Below are 22,417 nucleotides of genomic sequence, written 5' to 3'. Positions count from 1 at the left end.
CATATTATTAGTTGTTCTCAAAATATATATTACTGCTTTGATAAACGTCCAAAAATTACAAAGTTACATTACTTGATATATTTCTTAGTGTGGCTATTTAATTTTATTGATATTATTGTTCTTTATTGTATTAATTTCAAAATCTAGAATCTAATGCAGAACTTTATAAATCAAAAGAGTACTAATAAAAAATGAACCGGCATATCCAAATTGTCATTAATTTGTAAGACAACTCAAAATAAGTAATGTTATTTTCTTAAAATTTGTCAAGTTTGAGAAAAACTTGGCAGATCATTTAACCAAAGATTTGTCTAGGAGTGGAGTCCTAGATTCATCGAGAGGGATGAGGCTTAAGCCCCCTATTTGGTTACCGACAGTGGATACCCAACCTCCGTGATTGGAGATTCTATAAAAAAGATTCAATATAGTAGAAACGAAATTGATTGAGAGATCGTATCATAGCACATTTTTGGAGTATATGTCATCCCATCTATATGATGGGTGCTCTTATCAGTGACAAAAATATATATGGAAAAGGTTGAGTTATACTCTTAATAAATCCAAGATAGAAAATCTACAGAGTATTAGGTCACAAATACCCTTGAAAGACTTACTTATGTGAGAAGTGTCGTATATGCCGTGACTAGAGGTTTGGGCTTACCCTAATAAACTTCTCATGAAAAATCAAGATACTAAGGGCAAGATTTTTAAATGACACTAACCGCATAAAGACCCAACTGATCTATTAGTGTGTGTGATAAATAAAAGTCTGAGTCAAAGGACCTAGTTCAAGGTTTAATCCACTACGGTTCATTTAAATAGATACTATCAACACTAAATGAGGCTCAAGTCCAAACAATACCTCACCCATTGTACAATATAAATTGCCCAGATATTCATTCTACTTTAGGATTTTTTTAAAAAAAAATTAAATCTTTTATGGGGGATTGTTGGAGTTTTATCTTAAAAAAAATTAAATTTTCTTATCTCTTAAACTTCAGTTGTTTTAAATGCTTTAAAATACTTTTTTTATGAGACGCCTCTTTTAGAAGAGTTGTGACTCTTCGAAAGAGAACATTGGTTTTTGAAAAGATACATTGTTTCTGAAATATTACATATCTTTAGAACTATCGCGTCTCTTTGATGTTCGGATGGAGTTTATAAATAGACTCCTTCGAGATTAATCCTAATCTAATCCAATCTCTCTCGCTGGTACTCTGTCTCCCTAGAGTTTCTTCCATAGACAAAAAGTTCTTTTATTCTTCAACATTTTGTTTTATACCTTTTCTTCTTTTTTAGGCAACTGAAGGGTCAATCGGATCAAGCTTTTTAGCAATCATGCTCGTTAGAGGAGAATCGGGTTGAGCTGAGTTGTTGTACCTTGGGGACGAGATCACCGCAAACCTGCACATAGAGGGCAAACACATTCTTAGAGCAGTATTTATCACACACCTTGATTCAGGCAAGCACTTTTCAATCTTCTGATTTTATTTTAGTAAATTATTTTTATATAAAATAATAATATAGCAATTTTTAGGCAATAGTTTCTCCAACACTTCTTTCATCCACTCTTTGTTGTTCATGAGTGCCAGTTATGGTTTGTTAGAAGTCCCTTCCTCTACTCTTTCTGTTTTGCTGTAGACTCTATCAGTGGGAACTAGTAGTTTTGGTGCAGGATGTGTGGCCGATGCTGTTATGGACACAAGACTATGCATCCATCATTAAACTTTAATCAACTTAAATTAAAATAATCCCATTGAGCACATTGCTTTTGCAAGATCAAGAAGGCAATTTTAAACAAACAGTCTTGCACACTACCAAGACAGAGGGGGGAAAGTTTTGCCTTATGGCCTTTCAGCTTCTTTGTTTATATATTAATGACATGGGGATACCCTTCTACCATTCAGACATAGAAGTCGCCTTAACACACATCTATTATGAGGCAAGAACCTAAATAAATTAACTGGATAACGTATATGGAATAGAAATTGCTACTTTGCCAAATGAGCTCAGTGCTCTCTCAAAACAATCCTTTTCATTAACAACAAGAGTATATGGAGCTGGAGATTTCATCCAGCTTTTCAAAATTTAAAAAGAAACCCCCTTTCACAGCCTGAATGAGCAGGTGGACCGTCAGCAAATGCTTCCTTGTTTTTGCTATCATTTGAGAGTGTTACATGCGGCACAAATATCACAGGAAAAAGATGAAATAGAAAACTTATCATCCTCGCAATTAATTTCTTTGGCGAAATGATTTATAAACACCAAACATCAACAAGAAAATTAAAGCATTTGCATAAGAATGTCATATTCCCGAAGAAATTAAGAAATATTCAATTTTTATTAACCGACAAGGCGAACTCAATCGGATAATAGAAGGAAAAGCTCAAAGAAACAATAATATCGCATTAAATAGGAACTAAAGCCATGGAGACGGATCTAAATTTCGAAATACCAAAGCCTCCAGTCATGACATCCTCGGGAAAACTGAAACCCTAGGGCACATCTAACGAGAGGCCTAGAGGATTGGAATCTCCCGGGAATGCCGTGGTCGCCATGGGATGGAAGAAGGAGAAGACGGTGGAGAGGCGAAGAAAGAAGACGGTGGGCGAGTGGAACACTTTAGCCATTCTCGGATTTTCTTTGGTTTTGAAGGAAGAGGGGGGGGGGGGGGGGGGGGGGGGGGGGTTATATCAAGGACAATTACTTCTTCTTCTTCGTCGTCGTCTTCTTCCTCCTCCTCTTCCTCCTCTTCTTCTTCTTCTTTTATTTTTTTTTTTAAAAACGGTATTTTAAATTACTCTAACGTGAGTACATCCAGCCAAGTCATAAGAAAGTAAAGAGTATAAGGGAATGAGAATATCTACGGCAGACATCCAAAGAAATTTTCCAGAATGTCGAGCTATAAAGAAGGTAGCCTAGTCTGCAGCCCTGTTTGCCTCCCGAAACATATATACAATTCTAATAATCGCACATCTCCTAAACCAACCTTCTGATATCCCGGATGAGTGGGCGGCCGTCCTCGTACCTGTCCACGCCCCAAATCCAATCAAGCACCAAGAAAGAATCCCCTTCAAGATGCACTCGCTCAGCACGAAGAACCTGCCTCGCATAAGACAACCCCTCCCAGGCCGCCCGAAGCTCCGCCCCAACAACCGTGAGGCCTGGCGTGCAACGCCCACCTGCTGTGACCAACCTGCCCAGATAGTCTCTGATCACAAAACCAACACCTCCTGATACATCATCCGCCGATACACTACCATCAAAGTTCACTTTGAGATAACTAGGGGGTTGGGGCACCCAAGAGACAAAGGCAAACTTAGGCGCTGTGACAACGGTACGAGTGCGCTAGATGTCCCTAGTCATCCCAGAAGAAAACATGACAGTAGCAGCGGCGAACTCCCCCGCATGCAGCATGGCTCTCTCTGCCACCAATCTCGGTGAGGACCCCCTGCCCTCGAAAATACCGGCGTTCCTGTCTAGCCAAATATTGTATGCCAAGTATGCTCTATGGATCCCCTCAGCAGCCGAACTGGGACTTCGCACGGAAGCTCTCAACAGCTGAATCAAAACCTGCGCAGACTCGGCTGAGTGGGGAAGCGGCGCAGGTACCCACCTCCATATCTCCCTGGCCTCGGGACACTGCAAAAGAACATGGTCACTGGTCTCCTCGATATCCGTGCACAGCTCACAGCACTGCGTAACCCACACACCTCGCCTGGCAAGCAGGCTCCTGGTCGGTAGGCATCCCCATGCTACCTTCCAGATAAAGAGCGCCACATGCGGGTGAATCTGTATTCTCCAAATCCAACCTCCATTAATCTGCCTAACTGGCTCCCTCCCGATCAGTGTGTAGAGATCCCTAGCCCGCACTCCCGATTGCCCCGATGGCAACCATACCAACCTGTCTGACTCCTCTTGGGCAGAAATCGGTAGAGCCAATACTCTATCTGCCAGCTGCTCTCCAAACACCTCTCGGACCACCCCGTCCCTCCATTGACCCCCATCTGGGTCCAACAAGTCACTGACCCTGCATCCTTAGTTATTAGCTATATACAAAGCCGGCAAAGGGTGCCGACTTTAATTTCAATGTGCTTGCTTGGAGAAAATTATTCTCGATCCCGGAACAAAACTTAGTCAGGTTGCAGACTATTCTTATGGGGTATATCAAGAAAAGTTACATGAATGCCCTAAGTTATTAGCTATATACAAAAGTCGGCAATCTTGCTTGCTCTACCACTTTACAAAAGTCGGCAACTTTAGCGCCCAGGTTTTTTCTTATTTCTTGGCAGCCCCCACCCAGCTATTTAAAGGTGAACTTCGATAGCAATGGAACAGGAGCTGGGGCAGGAGCGGTGTGGACTTTGTGATCAGAGGTCGCGACTTACAGCTGATTATTGCAGGCGGGAGACAAACTAATGGGCTTTCAGCTATAGGGGTGGAGCTCAAAGCAGCATAGGAGGGTATCTCCTACACGAGACGGAGGTTGAGGGTTGAGTGCATCATCCTAGTAGGAGATTCGGCCATAGCGATCGATTAGATACGAGAGGAGGGATGGAAAGGGGATAGGAGCCCCCTGCTTTGTGACATACGGCTGATGCTGAGAGACTGTAGCATCTTTCAGGCAGTGCACGTATACCAAGAGGCGAATAGGGCCGCAGACTGGGTTGTCTTCTACGCTGCGTAGCACTTTGGAGAGATACTTTGGCCACACCAGGCCCCCCCACCTGAGCCAGGTTGTAGCCCTTGATTCTGCTGGCTACTCCAATAGCCGTTGTACCAAAAAGAAAAAAACACCTCAAGAGATTTTCATTATATATAATGGATATTAAAAAAATAGTTTTAGATTTTGGATTAAAACTTAAAGAATTTTTTGCATGTATACCTTCTTAAATATATGAAATTACATGAATACCCTCATAAAATTACTATTTTTATGTATATCTTTCTTTTTTTTCTTTTCTGGCATATGTACTCGTACCATCAAATGTCATTACAAAATAAACAGTTTAAAACTAAAATGACTAAAATACCCTTGTGAGTAGATATGCAAGAAAAAGTATAAGGGTATATACACAAATAACAATTTTACGCGGATATTCATATAATTTATCATATTTAGAAGGTAAACATTCACAAAAATTATTAAAGAAAGATCAAAACTTGGTTGAAACTTGTTGAGTCTTTTATTATTCAGTTAGATCAACAAGTCAAAAACTATAGATCTATATTGTCAATTTTTTTTTAAAATTATGTCTCGGTCAAGTTGGAATATTAGGTAATCATTTTGCTAATTCTATTTTTTATTTAATTTTGTTATAATTATCATTATTGAGTCTACGACATTATATATTTTTTATTATTTTAAGAGATTAAAGCATATCAAATTTAAATTAATTATAGATGTTTAGATTAGTAAAATATTTTTTAGTAATTTATAAATATTGAGTTGTTTGTTTTCGAGGCGAGAACTTCATAAAAGCAGCATGATTCATTCTATAAGAGTTGATATTAATATGAGATCAATTGACATGATAATATTAATCTTTGTTTGCTATCTTTTTTTAGTAAAAATAATTAAATTATCTTTACTAAATTTTGATCATTTTTTATTGAATTTTGTAAGTGTATACCCTCCAAAATATGCGTAATTGTATGAATATCCTTTCAAAGTTGTTACCTGCATGTGTATCCTTATAAAGTGTTTTTTTTTTTTTTTTTGCGCATCTACCTGTAAAAATAATTCAGTATTTTGATTTTAAATCGATTATTTTTTAACAGCATTAGATAGTATGGATACATATGTAAAAAAATAAAAAAAAAGATATACATGCAAAATAAGTATTTTATGAGGATATACATGTAAATAGCAATTTTACAAAGATATTTATATAATTTTATATATTTTAGAGGGTATACAAATAAAAAACTCGAACTTAAATTACGTACAGGCCTCAAATTGGCTTGTGTAAAGTTTAGTTCCGGAGAACAAAAGAAAAGTAAAATGGTTTAATATCAAATTTCTATTTTCCTGGAATGGTATGAATTCGACAAAATTTTCTATCTTAACTTTATAAAAATTTGAGAAATGATTACTTAGAAGTATATGCATGTAAATATGAAATGATTACTGAACAGTCCCTAAGTTACTGTGAAGTCATGATGGCAGCTAACTTCAGGTTAGGCGGCCTATATTTGACCAAAATTAACCAGAACTCCTTGTTCGAGGGATTAATTACTTAGTTTCAAGATACCAACTTTGTGTAAAATCTGCAGACTACCTATTTCAACTCGTGCAAGCTGTGCGTGCAATATTAGCCATCTTTCCCTGCTTTAAAATGATATTAATTATTTGAGTTTGAGAAGATGGAATGAAATCATTTAAGAATCCAAAGCTACAAGAATCGTACAAGATCAACATTCAACACTAGAGAACCACTTGATGCAAATTGAGCTTGGTCTTTATATAATCTTCAAGATAACTAGAGTTAATATTTTGGGATCCTATGTACAAAGAAACCAACTTCCGTATCCAAATCTTATTTTCTACATTTTTGACAAGGCGATCAAAGATTAATCATATTAATCCCATCATATCTTCTCTCAAAGAGATGTGTGCACGCGCGCGCGCCCACACACACACACACACACACACACACACACACAGAGAGAGAGAGAGAGAGAGAGAGAGAGAGAGAGAGAGACCTTATAATATCTAAAAGATGACCAAGCACCCTAATATCACAGATCATCCAGCACACTTAATTCATAATTTATCTACAAATACAGCAACAAGCTTCCAAATTAAGGTCGACTGCAAAAGGATCTTACTCCTGTCCTCATTCAACATTTACAATATTATAATAGCAAACCACACATTAACAGAAAAACTTAAGATGTGGCATTGCAATTTTTAGCAGGTGTATTTGCATACTTCCACTGGTAATGTTCTGAAAAACCAAAGGCATTAGAACCCGCCACCTCTTCTTCATTCACTGCATTGGATATTTCCTTCAAGTCCTCTTTTGTGAGCTTCAGCTTCAAAGAACCTATATTAGCATCTAGGTTTTTGATCTTGCTCGTTCCTGAAAATATTGAAGTTGAAAGTGATCTATGCAGTCTAGTAGTGATAGTATGCTGAAATTTAGAATTTTTCAAAATCAATGGCTGCACCTGTTCGAGTTGTCTACGTACCTCTTCACAAGGGGGATCAAGCCATACATAGTTCTTTTAATTTTTGAAAATCGCAGCGAAAAAATCGAATTAAACATTTTAATTCTAGCATGCATAAGAAATCAAATCTCAAAATACCACTACTAGAACTCATGATTAATATGCCGGGATCGTTTAAACGATTATGCTAAAAGCTTGCATAATTAATATCAAATCTGAAATGAAATTAATTAAGTTCTAAACTTAACTAATCTATGATCCAACTAATCTTCGAATGCCCATCGAATAGGCTCTGAAAATTATTCTGTGAGAAGCCCCAAAATAGGTTTAACCCTTGGGGATTGGATCCTATAAGATTTAACTCTGGATCTAGATTAATACCTTTACGAAATCAGAAGGTAATGGATCTGATGCTCGAGCTCCATAGCCACACAGTCATCTGGCCTCTACGAGTAATCCATGCGAAGCTCCTGGAGAGATCCAATCCCATGGAAGTGCTAGCTTGCGCAGGATCCTTTGTTGCTGAAATTCGATCTTTCCGACACTATCAACTTTTGATTTGCCTTCTTGGAAGATTTTGGAGGAATGGTTTGTAGGAATTAAAGAGGACTTAGATCTGATCTAAAATCTCTTTTCAGGGATCCCTATCAGCTATGGCAAGATGAACTTAGAGGAGGAAGAAATGGCGAGATGGACAAGGCTGAATTTCAAGGTGTTGGCGACACAAGGAGATCATCCTTTTAATGGCACGCCATTTGATCATTTGAATTCGAAATTCAAATAAAAATCTGGTATCTTATTGGTGCATGAAGGGGTTGGTTGTAACAAGATAGATCCTATCTTGTTTGAATTCAAAATTCAAACAATAAATGGTTCATGCGAGTGAGATAAGATCGAAATGGATGGTGCTGACTTTTCTATTCAATTTTAATTCGAAATTCCCATTGATAATTTTCAAAATTCCACTCGCCATATCCTCATTTAGTTGGTGGATGAATGAGCCATCTGATTCATAGTTTCCATATGACTTAATGTTTGAATTCAAAATTCAAACTCAACTCATGTCGCCACCGATTTGAAGCATGCTTCACTCATGCGCCACGAAGTAATTAGGTTTGACACTTATCATGAGATCTTATCTCATGTTTCCCCTTCCAGATGGTTTCCATGTGTCCCATGGCACCATTAATAATTTAAATTAATTTTTAATCAAATTAAAATTTAATTCATGGCGCCATGCATGAGCATGTGACATGTGAATTTCGAGATCCGAACAATTCAGATCAAACCTATTTAATTCGATCAAATCCTAACAATTAGGAAAGTCCAATCTCCTTGGGTTGAACCTAATCCAATTAGGTCAAACCCTAATTAAGCACAAATTGAATCTAATTCAATTTGGTCAACTTAAGTCCTCTTGGTTCAGACCTAATCCAATCAAGTCAAAACCCTGATTGAGCCCAAAATTGAATCCAATTCAATTTGGCTCATCCTTAGTCCAATTATTCAATCAAATTGAGTTTATTATTAATTTAATTACTAATCAATCCTCCAATAATTACTTTAATTATTTTATAAGATAATTTGCCAATCGAATTGACCAAATTATCCCTAAATGATTCTTAATCATCCATCAGCCATTTTGATCAATCAAGAAACTTCTATGCATGTGACCTCATAGGTTCGAACCTAAGCCGGTAGTACATGAACGACTTCCTGCACTAATCGACGTGACCATCTAGCAGTGGTACCCGACGTCCGGATAAGCCGAATATATGCGAAGCAAATATTTTGAAACCCTGGATTATGGTTACTATATAATTCATCCCTTTGAATCCTAATGCTAGGATGACCCCAGAATTCTGTCAACTCTCTAATCAGTACATCCACTATGTGATCAACTTTAGAAATCCCGTGACTCATCACAAGGATTATCCTGGCCAAGGTTTTGCTAAATTGAACATAAAGCATTATCTCCTGTTTTCAGGAGGAATCAATTCCATCTTGACTCACGCACCGATTTTGCAAGTACTTGACTGCACCCAGTAACCTTCCACCCCAGAATTAGAAATTCTGCTAGTTCAGTACCAAAGTACAGTGAGTTGCTTGCTAATCACTATGGTGATCTCAGGTTTGAGGGATACTTACACCCATATCTACTCGGAACATCTCTTGATAGTAGAGCATTTCGCAATTGGTCACGTTCAGTGAAATGTACTACTATACTTTACCTGTGTGACATATTAGTGTCTCCACACTTCTTGGTTAAGAGGACAACCAACGTATATGTCACACAACGACCTAATCTCGATAATGCTGTCGTCCTAGTAACAGTATATCATTTGGTCGCGAATAGGTTTAAGGACTTGAAGATAAATCCTCCTTTATCATAAAATAAGTCCTAAGGACTTCATGATATATATAAGAGTTCATTTGAAGATGTACAATGAAATGATGAATAATGCCAAATAACACTTTATTAATTTGTCAATTCACTTACAAAATTCAATCATCAATATGCTAACGATTGACACTTGGGATACAAATCCCAACAAAAGTTACATGATAAAATGTTGTCATACAAAGGCATGCACATATGGAATCCAACATATGTCCTCGGTGCTTCATATTTTGCTTAGGTTGGATACAAGAGTGTTTTATTTGTTTAAGCATCAATGATATTGGTAAGCTTATTAAGGCTGCACAACGAGGATATTGACCATGCCTTTATGCATCCCAATTTTATGAAAGTTCAAATTTAAAAAAATTAGCTATTGGGGTTTCGACGCCGACCCTACATATGTGTGTGTATATACATGTGAGAAATTCTTTTCTTCTCTAGTAATCCTCATTTAGGTTATAAGCACGTATAATATAGCACTTCTTCTGACAATATTTTTATCAGACACAACCTTTTTGCTGGTTCTAATTTAGAATTGATTAGCAGAGTTTTATGTACTTTCCTTTAACAAAGATTATAAGGTTTTCTCCCTTTTGTAAATATAGTTATATTTGTCCTGCTATTTTGAACAATATATACAAGTTTAAATAAATATTTCAAGTTTTAAAAACCAATCTATCGGTAAAAATTTAAAGCCATCTCCCAGTCACATAATGCTATAGGGAGCTAGCATCATTTCGTAATAGCTCTGGGAAAGTCTTGGTCTAGTTGATATTTGTGTCCAAAAATTAAGAAACAATACTAATAGAAATAGAAAGCATCCTGATGTGTGCCAAATTTATACGATAAACTAATATTCACATAAATGCATGCTACATACTTCAGATCCAATTACTTGCCTGGGATAGGAACCACATCATCCCCTTGATGAAGAACCCAAGCAAGAGCTAGCTGAGCAGGGGTGCACTGATACTTTGCAGCTAATTTTTCTATTCGCAGGTACAGAATCTTGTTCTTTTCCAAGTTTTCTCCAGTAAACCTTGGATGTAAAGCCTAACCAATCATATGGATGCATAATGAGTAAAAACAATATTCCATTTTTCAAACATTGTACATGTTAGCATCTCAACATAAAAAAACTTTAAATATTCTTCAGAGAAAAAAGTTTCAATACAGAGGTTGTGATTATATTGAAGTTCATACCAATACACTGCCTAAAGGAATACTTTCTCCAACTCCTTTTCCACCAAAGAAACCGCGACCAAGAGGACTGTATGTAACTATTCCGATGCCAAGTTCTCTGCATTTTATAAGAAACATCATGTATTTGTGAACTTTAAGTGCATCACATCAGTCAAACTCCCCAATTGTTAAAGAATACAATGATCCAATAGTGACCAAGATAAGTTATTAGTCAAAAACTAGAATCATTTTAAGACATCCTTTGTCTTTTATTTTCTCTACTCTCTCCAGAGGAATGATGCCTGAAGGATTTCCATCATAGAGCATTATGTATGATTTTCTTTTACAACAGGTTCTAAAGGTTTTCTGAAACTAATTACAAGTCGCGCTATGAAATTATTTGTTTAATTGTCTATGTGATGCTTCTTTGCTCTTATCTTAATAACACTTAATACCAATTAGATTTTGAGCCTCTGGGCATTTTTCCAGTTGCCATGGAAAGGGATGTGGGCACTTCTATTCGTAACAAAAATTTGGTGTTCTATGAATCAACCTTATTAAACTGGATTTTAGCCTATTATACAGGGATGGGTAATTCATTCGTACACAAACCTTTTATCTTAAAAAAAAAGACAATTAAACCATGTTAAACATGATTCTAACCAGACCTGCAGAGTGGAACTATTTCTCCTTCTATATCACGAGACCAGAGAGACCACTCCATCTGGAGTGCAGTAATAGGATGAACGGCATGTGCACGCCGGATTGTGTCGGGGCTGGGTTCTGATAGCCCGATGTACTTCACTTTGCCCTCTTCCACCAACTTCTTCAGCTCCCCCATCTATCAAACACCAAAACAAATGCAGGTTCCATTGCCACAAAGAACACACACACACACACACACAAAAAAAAAATCAATTCACACAAACCATAACTTGAATCTAAAAGGTTAGTGCTTACAGTATCCTCAATTGGCACTGTCTTATCCACACGGTGCTGATAGTATAGATCAATATATTCCACACCAAGACGCTCGAGGCTTGCCTCGCAGCATGCTCGAACATATTCTGGCCGACCATTTACAACCATACCAGTCTGATCAACCCCTACAATGCCAAATTTTGTGGCCAATTGAATCTTTTCTCGGGGCAACTGCTTCAAGGCCTACAAGCAAGCATCAATTCTTTTTCACGTTTAATTCTAGTGCACAACATCTAATTCCTTCAATAAAGAGAAAAGAGATTGTAAGTTTGAACCTTTCCAATCAAGATCTCATTGGTTCCGGGTCCATAGATATCGGAGGTGTCGAAAAAGGTGATTCCCATGCTGAAGGCACGCTTGATGACGGCTATCCCATCTTCGTCGCTGAGCGGAGAATTGTATCCTCCACTGAGGCTCACGCACCCCAATCCCAGCTTGGATACCTGGACACAAGCACACAGGTCATCACAATTCACAACGGTATTAGCATTGAAAAAAAAACTAGTTTTTTTCCTTATTTTTTTAAGGAAGGATAACAGCATCTGCATCTTAAGAAACTGAATCAGAAAACATAGTAGTAATTAGAGGATAGCTTCCTAATTAGAGGTAAGAACAAATCATGCAGCATATGATTAGAAAACAAAGGAGGCATAAAAAGAAGAAGGAAGGGGAGATACCTCTAATCCCTGGGATCCCAACTTCACTCTGGGGATCATTGGTGTCTGCTCCTCCATTTGTCCACAGCCCACACTGAAGAGAACTTGGCTTTGTCCAACAATGGTAGCTTGCCTTGCCTCACCCTATTTTGGTTCTTAATTATGATTCTTCTCGTAAGATATATGGTTTCCATCGCTTTCTCAAGGGTAGATAATTTTGTTTCTATGGAAGTAGGAACCCGACGGGCCGAGGTCCGGCGATAATGCCAATGAGTAGGGGAACGAGCTCGGCCGCTCAGAAGCCGTATCCATTTTGGTATTTTGACAACTGCTAAATTTAATCTCACTTTTTCTTCGATTCATAATTTTGCACTTTGGCAACAGGGAGAAATTCCTGGGAGTAAAATAAGTCTAATTCGTACTCACTTATCTTTTAGGATTATATTTGATTTAATAAATCTGAGAGTAAAATAAGTCTAATTCGTATGCATTTATCTTTTTGTATTTTCTTTCATCAAGATTAAAGTTGTTTGATTAGGGTAGGCATAGCGTGGGGCACGAATCTCACAGGCTCTAATCAATCACAAGGTATCCCAGAATACACTGGGCTTGGTGATGCTTGACTGGACTCCTGCTGTTTAATCCTCAACTGGAGAGAATCTTGACTCGAGAACCATTGAGACCATAAATACATAAACATCAACTTTCTTAGCCAAATCTTTTCTCTTTTATAGTTTGACCGTACAATTGAACCTTAAAACCTTAATCATATCTTCTCACCACCTTATATATAAAGAGACAGGAGAAAAACCTTATAATGTTAGAGATAATCAAGTATTTTGTTATCATGGATCAACCAACACTCTTATTCATATTATCTGTTAATGCAGCAAGCTTCCAATCTAGGTGGATTCTAAATGGATCTTGTTCTCCTCTCTGTCATCATTCAACTTTTATAATATAATTACAGCAAACTGCGCATGATGGAAAATCTTAAGCTTTGCATTGCAATCTTTAGCAAACATATTTGCACACTTCCAGCTCTAACGTTCCAATAAACTAAAGGCACCAGAACCTACCACCTCTTCTTCATTAACCATGTCGATATTTCTTTCTAGTCTTCTCTAATGAGCTTCATCTGCAAAGTGCCTATATTAATATCTGAGTTCTTGATCTTAGTCATTCCTGAAAATACTAAAGCTAGACGCATGATAGTTGTCATGCACAAAGATGTGCATATGGTTCCCAATAAATGTATGTATGTATGTATGTATCCTTGGTGCTGAACAGTTTGGTTAGGCTAGATGACAAGTGTTTTAAATTTTGTAAGCATTGATGATATTGGTAAGCTTTTAAGATTGCTGTAGGAGGATATTAACCATCTCTTATACTTCTCAACTTCTTGAGAAGTTTCAAATTTAAAAATGGAGCTATTGGCCATATTTTTGTTGTTTAAAAGATGAAGAAAATGGGGCTTACACACTATTCCTCTCTAAGTAGCAACCAAACGTTCTAGATTCAAATCTTAGGTAGTGCATCTCCAAGTTATGAGACTTAATTAATAATATGGGAAAGTCTCTCTCTCTCTCTCTCAAAAGTTAGGGAGAAAACCATAAAATTTGATGTTTAAAGTATGAATATCTGGTTTGACATTTATACTTTTGTTTGAGTTTATGAAACATCTCCTGGCACCTACTTTCCTATATTATGTCTTGTTGCAAAAGAGGAGAGAAAGAGAGAGCATTTTCTAAAAATATAACAAGATTAAGTATATCCAAACACCTCCAACTAGTTTTTCAATTTTTTAACATTTTTTTCTTGACAAATGCTGGAGCAGAAAAACACTCATAATTCTTTTCGTACTATTAGGTGAGAACCAAATAAATTTTAACTAATTTCATAACAGAAATATATTGCATCATACTACAATCTTTATAAAATTATTCTATATCTAAAAATTTTAGTAGTAGCCACGTGCATTTATCATGTGCATTATAATTAATTTATATTAAATATGGAAAAAGCTACATTGTTAAGAAAAACTTTTCCAACATTGATGGTATTCCACATGGGACTAGGTGGTTGTTGGTTTCACCACTAATGCCTTTATCACACCATATAAGATAAAATTGTTGATAAAAAATAGGTTTGAATATCATTACTCTTAAACAAGAGTATTGTTTAGACATGTTCCCCTTTTTGTCATTTTTTCATTATATTGTCACATCTATTCATCCCTATTCTACCACAAATATAGACTTTCATTAGAAAGCCACATTCACTTGCACCTACCATATATAAAGTCCTAAATAGAATAATGAAAAAGGGACGAATGGTAATATGGAAAAGAAATTATTATTTACTAAAATAGTAGGAGATAGAGACTTCATCGAACTCTTACAAGGTAAGAAGGCCATAGATAAACTGTTAGCAAATTTCTAAATTTTTTTAAAAATGAAAGTAGACCCACCTACATGTAATTATCCAAGCGTAAATATAAAGAGATGCACCATTCGGGATTTCTAATCCCTAATTATTAAACAAAGGGTTGCAACGGGTTAACAAAGTCCTAGTTAAAAATGATTGATTTTTTTTTTCTATGTGAGATTGTTTCATGAGATGTCACCTTAAGAGAATAATAGGCAATGTATCTTACTTGTTACTAGGGCTTTTCCCATAGAAGCTTAGCTTTTCTTGGATAATGAATCAAAATTGCAACCTCACCTTATTTTGCTTTTAAAAAAAAGGATAATTATTTTTTAGAATTTTTAATTGTAAGGAATTGAAGATGTTAGAATAGTCATATCCTTCTTAGCAACCAAAAAGGTTATGCAAGAATTTAGACTTTCGTAGTTATAATGCAAGGAGGCCTCCTTTCCTTTCTCTCTCTAAACTTAAAAAAGATATATTTATTTTAATAAGAGGGGCTAGTCATAAGATTTTAGCTTCCTGTGAAGTCATGATGGCAGCTAACTTTAGGTTAGGCACCTCATATTTGACCAAAATTAACCAGAACTCCCTGTTTGAGGCATTAATTACTTAGATTCAAGATTCCAGCTTTGTGTAAAATCTGCAGATCGACTACCTATTTCAACTCGTGCACAAGCTATGCATGCAGGATTAACCATCTTTCCCTGCTTTAAAATCAAATTATTTGTGTTTGAGAAGATAGAATGAATTCATTTAAAAATTCGGAGCTACAAGAATCGTACAAGATCAACATTCAACACTAGAGAACCACTTGATGTAAATTGAGCTTGGTATTTATATAATCTTCAAGATAACTAGAATTAATATTCTTGGGATCCTATGTACATAGATACCAACTTCCATATCCAAATCTTATCTTCCACAATTTTGACAAGGCAATCAAACATTAATTTTATTAATCACATCATATATTGTCTCAGAGAGATGCACACACACACACACACACACACACACACACACAGAGAGAGAGAGAGAGAGAGAGAGAGAGTTTATAATATCTAAGAGATGACCAAGCACCCTAATATCACAGATCACCCAGCACTCTTAATCCATAATTTATCTTCAAATACAGCAACAAGCTTCCAAATAAAGGTCGGCTGCAAAAGGATCTTACTCCTGTCCTCATTCAACATTCACAATATTACAACAGCAAAACACACAGGACCAGAACAAACTTAAGATGTGGCATTGCAATTTTTAGCAGGTGTATTTGCATACTTCCAATGGTCATGTTCTGAAAAAGCAAAGGCATTAGAACCCGCCACCTCTTCTTCATTCACTGCATTGGATATTTCCTTCAAATCCTCTTTTGTGAGCTTCAGCTTCAAAGAACCTATATTAGCATCTAGGTTTTTGATCTTGGTCGTTCCTGAAAATATTGAAGTTGCATGATAAAAAGTTGTCAGACACATACAGCAGATGTGGTACCCAATTTATGTCCTTTGTGCTTCACATTTTGCTTAGGTTGGATACAAGATTGTTTTATTTGTTTAAGCATCAATGATATTGGTAAGCTTAGGGGCGGCTCAATACATTCTGGGGCCTAAGGCGAATCCAATGAACGGGGCCTTTTTTTTTAATAATAATTTTTTTAATAAATATAAAATATTTAAAAAAAATATAAAAATAGATAGCTATCAAGTACATTATTTCAACAAAGATACATGAATCTAACAAAGATAGACAAGAAGCTTTTTCAATTTAATATAATTCTTGAATGGAAGCACATAAAAGTAATTACTCTAAATGAAGGGCCATTAAACTGATTAAATAACTGAGATAATGCTTGGCAATACTGTTTACCATGAAAAGGTCATCCCATGGCACTTCATGGTCAAGGTAAAGAAAAGAATTTGTCCATAAAGGAACCTCTCTATAAGAGAAAGTAGGGTCATTATGGAAAATTCACCCCATCCCACCATCTCCCCTTCAAGTGAGTACCCAAGCGGCAACTGCAACATCACAGCACAGCAGCCATTCAACCCCCTCCCTCCTTTTCTCTCTCTACCACCCAAGAGGGGAGAAGAAACCGAGAGGAGAAAACTAAAAGAATCTCCACCCTCCAAGAAGTCCATCTCCAATCCCCCTTTTCACCATCTTTTTTGCAAAGCAAAATGGCACTCATACTTCTATTGATGCTATCAGATGAGCTGCTTAGGTTTTATATCCCTGTCAACCTTGATGCAAGCATGGCTTATAATTGATGGCCACAATGGCAGATTTTTCCTGTGCAGTTTTCCAGAGCTAAGAGATGAAAAGTGTGTCAGATCTTTCTTGGTTAACAAAATTGTAGAAGTTCGCGTTATTCTTAAGTAGGGCCTCTATAGAGAAGCACTAAACCATGACGATTCACATCACATAAATCATGCTGAATGTAAAATGAGTCATAAGAAGAAAATTATGGGAAGAACAATCATCATAGTATGTTTCAAGTGTTCAAGTACATTCAATATACTGCATAGACACTTTTATAGGGTTTTACAAAGGATTTGATCCTTTAACAAATATCAATATCTCATAAAAAGTAAAAGTTAACAATCCATACATTACATGTTCCCTCGAAAAAAAACAGCCTAGACATTAGGCAACATATTTCTGATCATGTTGGACTGTTGGGGGCTTGATATCTTTGGACTAAACAGATTCCTTTCATTAATCTTAGTGCAACTTACTTCCTTTCGAAGTAATAGGTTGTCGAAAGCTATATATGCACTTTAATTTAATGAAATTATTTTGAATAGCTCTGAACAAATACTGATAATAACATCAAAAACTAAATAGAGTCGTTGCAATTCAAATTAGTAAAAAGGGAGCACGAAGCTAGCAAAACCTTCCCCTGCTCTTAGTGCAACCCTGAGCTTGATACCTGATGCATAATTGGCTAGTGTTGGAATTTTTAGACCATGTTAAGCTGAAACAAGCTCCTCCACCAAATCCAACAGATAAACTATAACTCAATAGTCTATAGTAACTATCATAAATTTTACCTCATAGTTTTTTTCTCCACTTTTTAAAGCGAATCAGATAGTGAAATTTCAGAAGATATTTCATGCAGTAGATACAGGGCAAACTATCTATGTAATTCAGCAACAAGACTTGGTCCACCAGTTGGCACCCTTTACTCTAGGAAGAAGTCCTGGACTTCAATCCTGGTGGTGGCATATTACCACTGTAGTTCTCAGAAAATATTAAAGAGGATGAGCCTTGACGCAATAGTAAGATTTTCTCTAATGTGACCTAGGTGTCGCAGGTATGGAACACAGAAACAGTCTCTAAGAGCAATTCAAAGAAAAATCCAAAAGAACATCCTCGAGTCGACTCCTGGAAGCTTAGAGTCGACTCTGGCACTTTGGAGTCCCATGGCACAGAGCTCGAATCAACTCCTACTTCATTCGAGCCGACTCTCTCAGTTAGGACAAAAAGATAATTTTTAGGAACAGTGCTGGAGCCAACTCCAACTCTGCTGGAGCCGACTCCAACTCTGCTGTAGCCGACTCCAATTCTGCAGGAGCCGACTCCACTGCATTGACAACTATAACGGCTAGTTTTTTACGGCTCCAACGGCTAGTTTTTCACTTCCAACGGCTCTATTTCGTCTCTAACGGCTTGGAGAAGCTTCCCACATGTTCTTAAGACTATAAATTCATGGAAACACCATCAAACAAAGAGAGGGAGAGCTCCACAAGATCAAATATTTCAAGAACTCTAAAAAAGATAGCATAACGCCAAAATCCACAAAAAGGGCCAAATATTTGAGCAAGAAGTGAGCTATTCAAGTTAGGATCAATCAGAGCATCCACCAAGAGCCTCAAGATCACATTCTCAACCTCAACAAATTGGTGAAGAGCTTCAAAGATCAACCACTTCACCAATCCGAGTTTTGCTCTTTTTCATTTGTGTTTTACATCTTGAGCTTAACTTTAGTGTGCTTTAATTCTTTCAATTCTTCAATTGTATCAAGTTTTACAAGGATGGAGCTTGAGGAAAAAGGTTTTAGTTGATTCTCTTTAAAATCAACTGGGTTTGTTGGGATCCCGAAAAACAACGTGTAAGGTTTGGTTGGTGATCCCGCAAAACCAACTGGGTTGTTTGTGATCCCGAAAAACAAATGGTACTGGGTTTGATTGTTGAGCCCGAAAAAAACAATCAATTGTATTGGGTTCATTGTGATCTCGAAAAAACAACGAGTTGGGTTGTGAACTCGGAAAACGACCACACTGTAATCAGGAGGATTATAGTGAAATTCCTAAGAGAGCTTGAGGAGTAGACGTAGGTGCAGTTGGCACCGAACCATTATACTTTTGTGTGTTTGTAATGCTTTGTTTCTTCTTTAGCTTACTTGCCTATTCATTCAGTTGCAATTCTAGTTAAAATTGTTTAGCTAGTTTTAACTTGCTTCATCTTCATCTAGCTAACTTTGATTAGAATTGTACTCTTGATTGTATTAAGCTAGCTCCTCTGTTTAGATTATCTCTCCGCTATACTTAACTTTATAAGCTGAATTCTCTGCTACATGTTCTAATAAGTTAAAGGTTTTAACTTATCATTGTGTTTGTAATGCTTCCTTTTATTGTTTGATTTTCTCACCTATTTACTTAGTCAAATGTCTGATTGAATTGCTTACTTTCTCACACCCTTTAGTATCAAGTATATTCAAATTGTTTAGTAAAGTTTCACTTGACAAATCTGCATCAAGATTAACTGCATTGAATTGCATGCTTGCTAAAACTTAGACTAATCTTTTATTGAGCTCATTTACCTGCTGCCTAATAGTTTTAATCTTGATTAGATTAGAATTAATATGTTGCTAAGTTTAAGTTCTACTGTGCATCCATATAACTTAGCTTAATTAACTCAAAAGTTTAGAAGTAATTAAAAGTTTTTAAAAGCCCAATTCACCCCCCCCCCCCCCTCCCCCTTTGGGCTGCATCTACTAGGCAACAAGGTTATAAATACGTATGATATAGCACTTCTTCTGACAATTTGTTTATCAGACACAACCCTTTTGCTAGTTCTAATTTAGAATTGATTAGCATAGTCTTATATACTTTCCTTTAACAAAAATTATAAGGATTTCTCCCTTTTGTAAATACAGTTCTATTTGTCTTGTTATTTTAAACAATTAATATATACAAGTTTAAATAAATATTTCAAGATTTAAAAACCAATCTATCGGGTAAAAATTTTAAGCCATCTCCCAGCCACATAAAGTTATAGGGAACTAGCATCATTTCTTAATAGCCCTGGGCAAGTCTTGGTCTAGTTGATATTTGTATCCAAAAATTAAGAAACAATACTAATAGAAATATAAAGCATCCTTTCAAACATGTGTGCTAAATTTATATGATAAAGTAATATTCACATAAATGCATGCTACATACTTCAGATCCAATTACTTGCCTGGGATAGGAACCACATCATCCCCTTGATGAAGAACCCAAGCAAGAGCTAGCTGAGCAGGGGTGCACTGATACTTTGCAGCTAATTCCTCTATTCGCAGGTACAGAATCCTGTTCTTTTCCAAGTTTTCTCCAGTAAACCTTGGATGTGAAGCCTAACCAATCATATGGATGCATAATGAGTAAAAAGAAATTCCATTTTTTAAACATTGTACATGTTAGCATCTCAACATAAAAAAAGTTTCAATATTCTTCAGAGATGAAAGTTTCAATACGGAGGTTGTGATCATATTGAAGTTCATACCAATACACTGCCTGAAGGAATACTTTCTCCAGCTCCTTTTCCACCAAAGAAACCACGACCAAGTGGACTGTATGTAACTATTCCGATGCCAAGTTCTCTGCATTTTATAAGAAACATCATGTATTTGTGAACTTTAAGTGCATCACATCAGTCAAACTCCCCAATTGTTAAAGAATACAATGATCCAATAGTGACCAAGATAAGTTATTAGTCAAAAACTAGAATCATTTTAAGACATCCTTTGTCTTTTATTTTCTCTACTCTCTCCAGAGGAATGATGCCTGAAGGATTTCCATCATAGAGCATTATGTATGATTTTCTTTTACAACAGGTTCTAAAGGTTTTCTGAAACTAATTACAAGTCGCGCTATGAAATTATTTGTTTAATTGTCTATGCGATGCTTCTTTGCTCTTATCTTAATAACACTTAATACCAATTAGATTTTGAGCCTCTGGGCATCTTTTCAGTGGCTATGGAAAGGTTAGTGGGCACTTCGATTCGTAACAAAAATGTGGTGTTCTATGAATCAACCTTATTAAACCGGATTTTTGCCTACTATACAGGCATGGACAATTCATTCATACACAAACTTTTTTTCTTAAAAGAAAAAAACAATTAAACCTTGTTAAACAGGAATCTAATTTCTAACCAGACCTGCAGAGTGGAACTATTTCTCCTTCTATATCACGAGACCAGAGAGACCACTCCATCTGGAGTGCAGTAATAGGATGCACGGCATGTGCACGCCGGATTGTGTCGGGGCTGGGTTCTGATAGCCCGATGTACTTCACTTTGCCCTCTTCCACCAACTTCTTCAGCTCCCCCATCTATCAAACACCAAAACAAATGCAGGTTCCATTGACACAAAGAACACACACAAAAAAAAAAGATCAAGTCAGACAAACCATAACTTGAATCTAAAAGGTTAGTGCTTACAGTATCCTCAATTGGCACTGTCTTATCCACACGGTGCTGATAGTATAGATCAATGTATTCCACACCAAGACGCTCGAGGCTTGCCTCGCAGCATGCTCGAACATATTCTGGCCGACCATTTACAACAAAACCAGTCTGATCAACCCCTACAATGCCAAATTTTGTGGCCAATTGAATCTTTTCTCGGGGCAACTGCTTCAAGGCCTACAAGCAAGCATCAATTCTTTTTCACGTTTAATTCTAGTGCACAACATCTAATTCCTTCAATAAGGAGAAAAGAGATTGAAAGTTTGAACCTTTCCAATCAAGATCTCACAGGCACGGGGTCCATAGAAATCGGAGGTGTCGAAAAAGGTGATTCTCTTGCTGAAGGCATGCTTGATGACGGCTATCCCATATTCTTCGCTGTGCGCAGAATCGTATGCTCCACTGAGGCTCATGCACCCCAATCCCAGCTTGGATACCTGGACGCAAGCACACAGGTCATCACAATTCACAACGGTGTTAGCACTGAAAAAAACACTAGTTTTTTTCCTTTTTTTTTTTTGAAGGAAGGACAACAACAGCTGCATCCTAAGAAACTGAATCAGAAAGTATGTAATCAAGAGGATGAGAGATGAGAACAGACATGTATCCACTACTATCATCATCATCAGGAGGAAGATAGCTTCCTAATTAGAGTTAACCATAAATCATACAGCATATGATTAGAAAACAAAGGAGGCATAAAAAGAAGGGGAGATACCTCTAATCCCTGGGATCCCTGTAATACCTGGGCCCAAAAATCAACTGGGCCCAATTACTTCTTTTTGGGCCCATATTTGAACATTGGGTCATGACATCTAATAGGCTAACTGGGCCCATAGTTGGCAGCCCGTGTGATGGCTGCCACCT

General features: G+C 36.8%; 2 protein-coding genes across 2 annotated transcripts; both read right to left on the bottom strand.

Moving 5' to 3' along the window:
- Window positions 1–6,754: 6,754 nt before the first annotated feature.
- LOC103708134 (perakine reductase-like) lies at window positions 6,755–12,607 on the bottom strand. The gene is made up of 7 exons (XM_008792912.5): window positions 12,415–12,607; window positions 12,013–12,180; window positions 11,717–11,920; window positions 11,425–11,597; window positions 10,778–10,874; window positions 10,474–10,627; window positions 6,755–7,085 (listed from the first exon to the last, which is right to left on the bottom strand). Exons 1-7 carry the CDS (start codon window positions 12,469–12,471, stop codon window positions 6,892–6,894), a joined length of 1,047 nt encoding a protein of 348 aa, XP_008791134.1. The 5' UTR covers window positions 12,472–12,607; the 3' UTR covers window positions 6,755–6,891.
- Window positions 12,608–15,905: 3,298 nt separating this feature from the next.
- LOC103708200 (putative aldo-keto reductase 1) lies at window positions 15,906–22,024 on the bottom strand. The gene is made up of 6 exons (XM_039114307.3): window positions 21,820–22,024; window positions 21,524–21,727; window positions 21,242–21,414; window positions 20,587–20,683; window positions 20,284–20,437; window positions 15,906–16,252 (listed from the first exon to the last, which is right to left on the bottom strand). The coding sequence occupies exons 1-6, from the start codon at window positions 21,961–21,963 to the stop codon at window positions 16,059–16,061; spliced, it is 966 nt and encodes a 321-aa protein (XP_038970235.1). The 5' UTR covers window positions 21,964–22,024; the 3' UTR covers window positions 15,906–16,058.
- Window positions 22,025–22,417: the final 393 nt, after the last annotated feature.

Source organism: Phoenix dactylifera, chromosome 1 (assembly GCF_051530095.1).
Source record: "Phoenix dactylifera cultivar Ajwa chromosome 1, Ajwa_hap1_PhDact_Kaust_v1.1, whole genome shotgun sequence".
Classification (NCBI taxonomy): Eukaryota; Viridiplantae; Streptophyta; class Magnoliopsida; order Arecales; family Arecaceae; genus Phoenix; species Phoenix dactylifera.
This window is presented reverse-complemented; position numbering and strand designations above follow the sequence as displayed.

Bases quoted from the DNA above. Each gene is read 5' to 3' on its own strand.
- LOC103708134 (XM_008792912.5), bottom strand. From the start codon at position 12,471: ATGGAGGAGCAGACACCAATGATCCCCAGAGTGAAGTTGGGATCCCAG. The intron at 11,598-11,716 runs GTAAGCACTAAC...GGTGTTTGATAG, and splicing joins CAGTGCCAATTGAGGATACT to ATGGGGGAGCTGAAGAAGTT. The intron at 10,875-11,424 runs GTCTGGTTAGAA...TATAAAATGCAG, and splicing joins GAAATAGTTCCACTCTGCAG to AGAACTTGGCATCGGAATAG.
- LOC103708200 (XM_039114307.3), bottom strand. From the start codon at position 21,963: ATGAGCCTCAGTGGAGCATACGATTCTGCGCACAGCGAAGAATATGGG. The intron at 21,728-21,819 runs GTTCAAACTTTC...GCTTGCTTGTAG, and splicing joins GTGAGATCTTGATTGGAAAG to GCCTTGAAGCAGTTGCCCCG. The intron at 20,684-21,241 runs GTCTGGTTAGAA...TATAAAATGCAG, and splicing joins GAAATAGTTCCACTCTGCAG to AGAACTTGGCATCGGAATAG.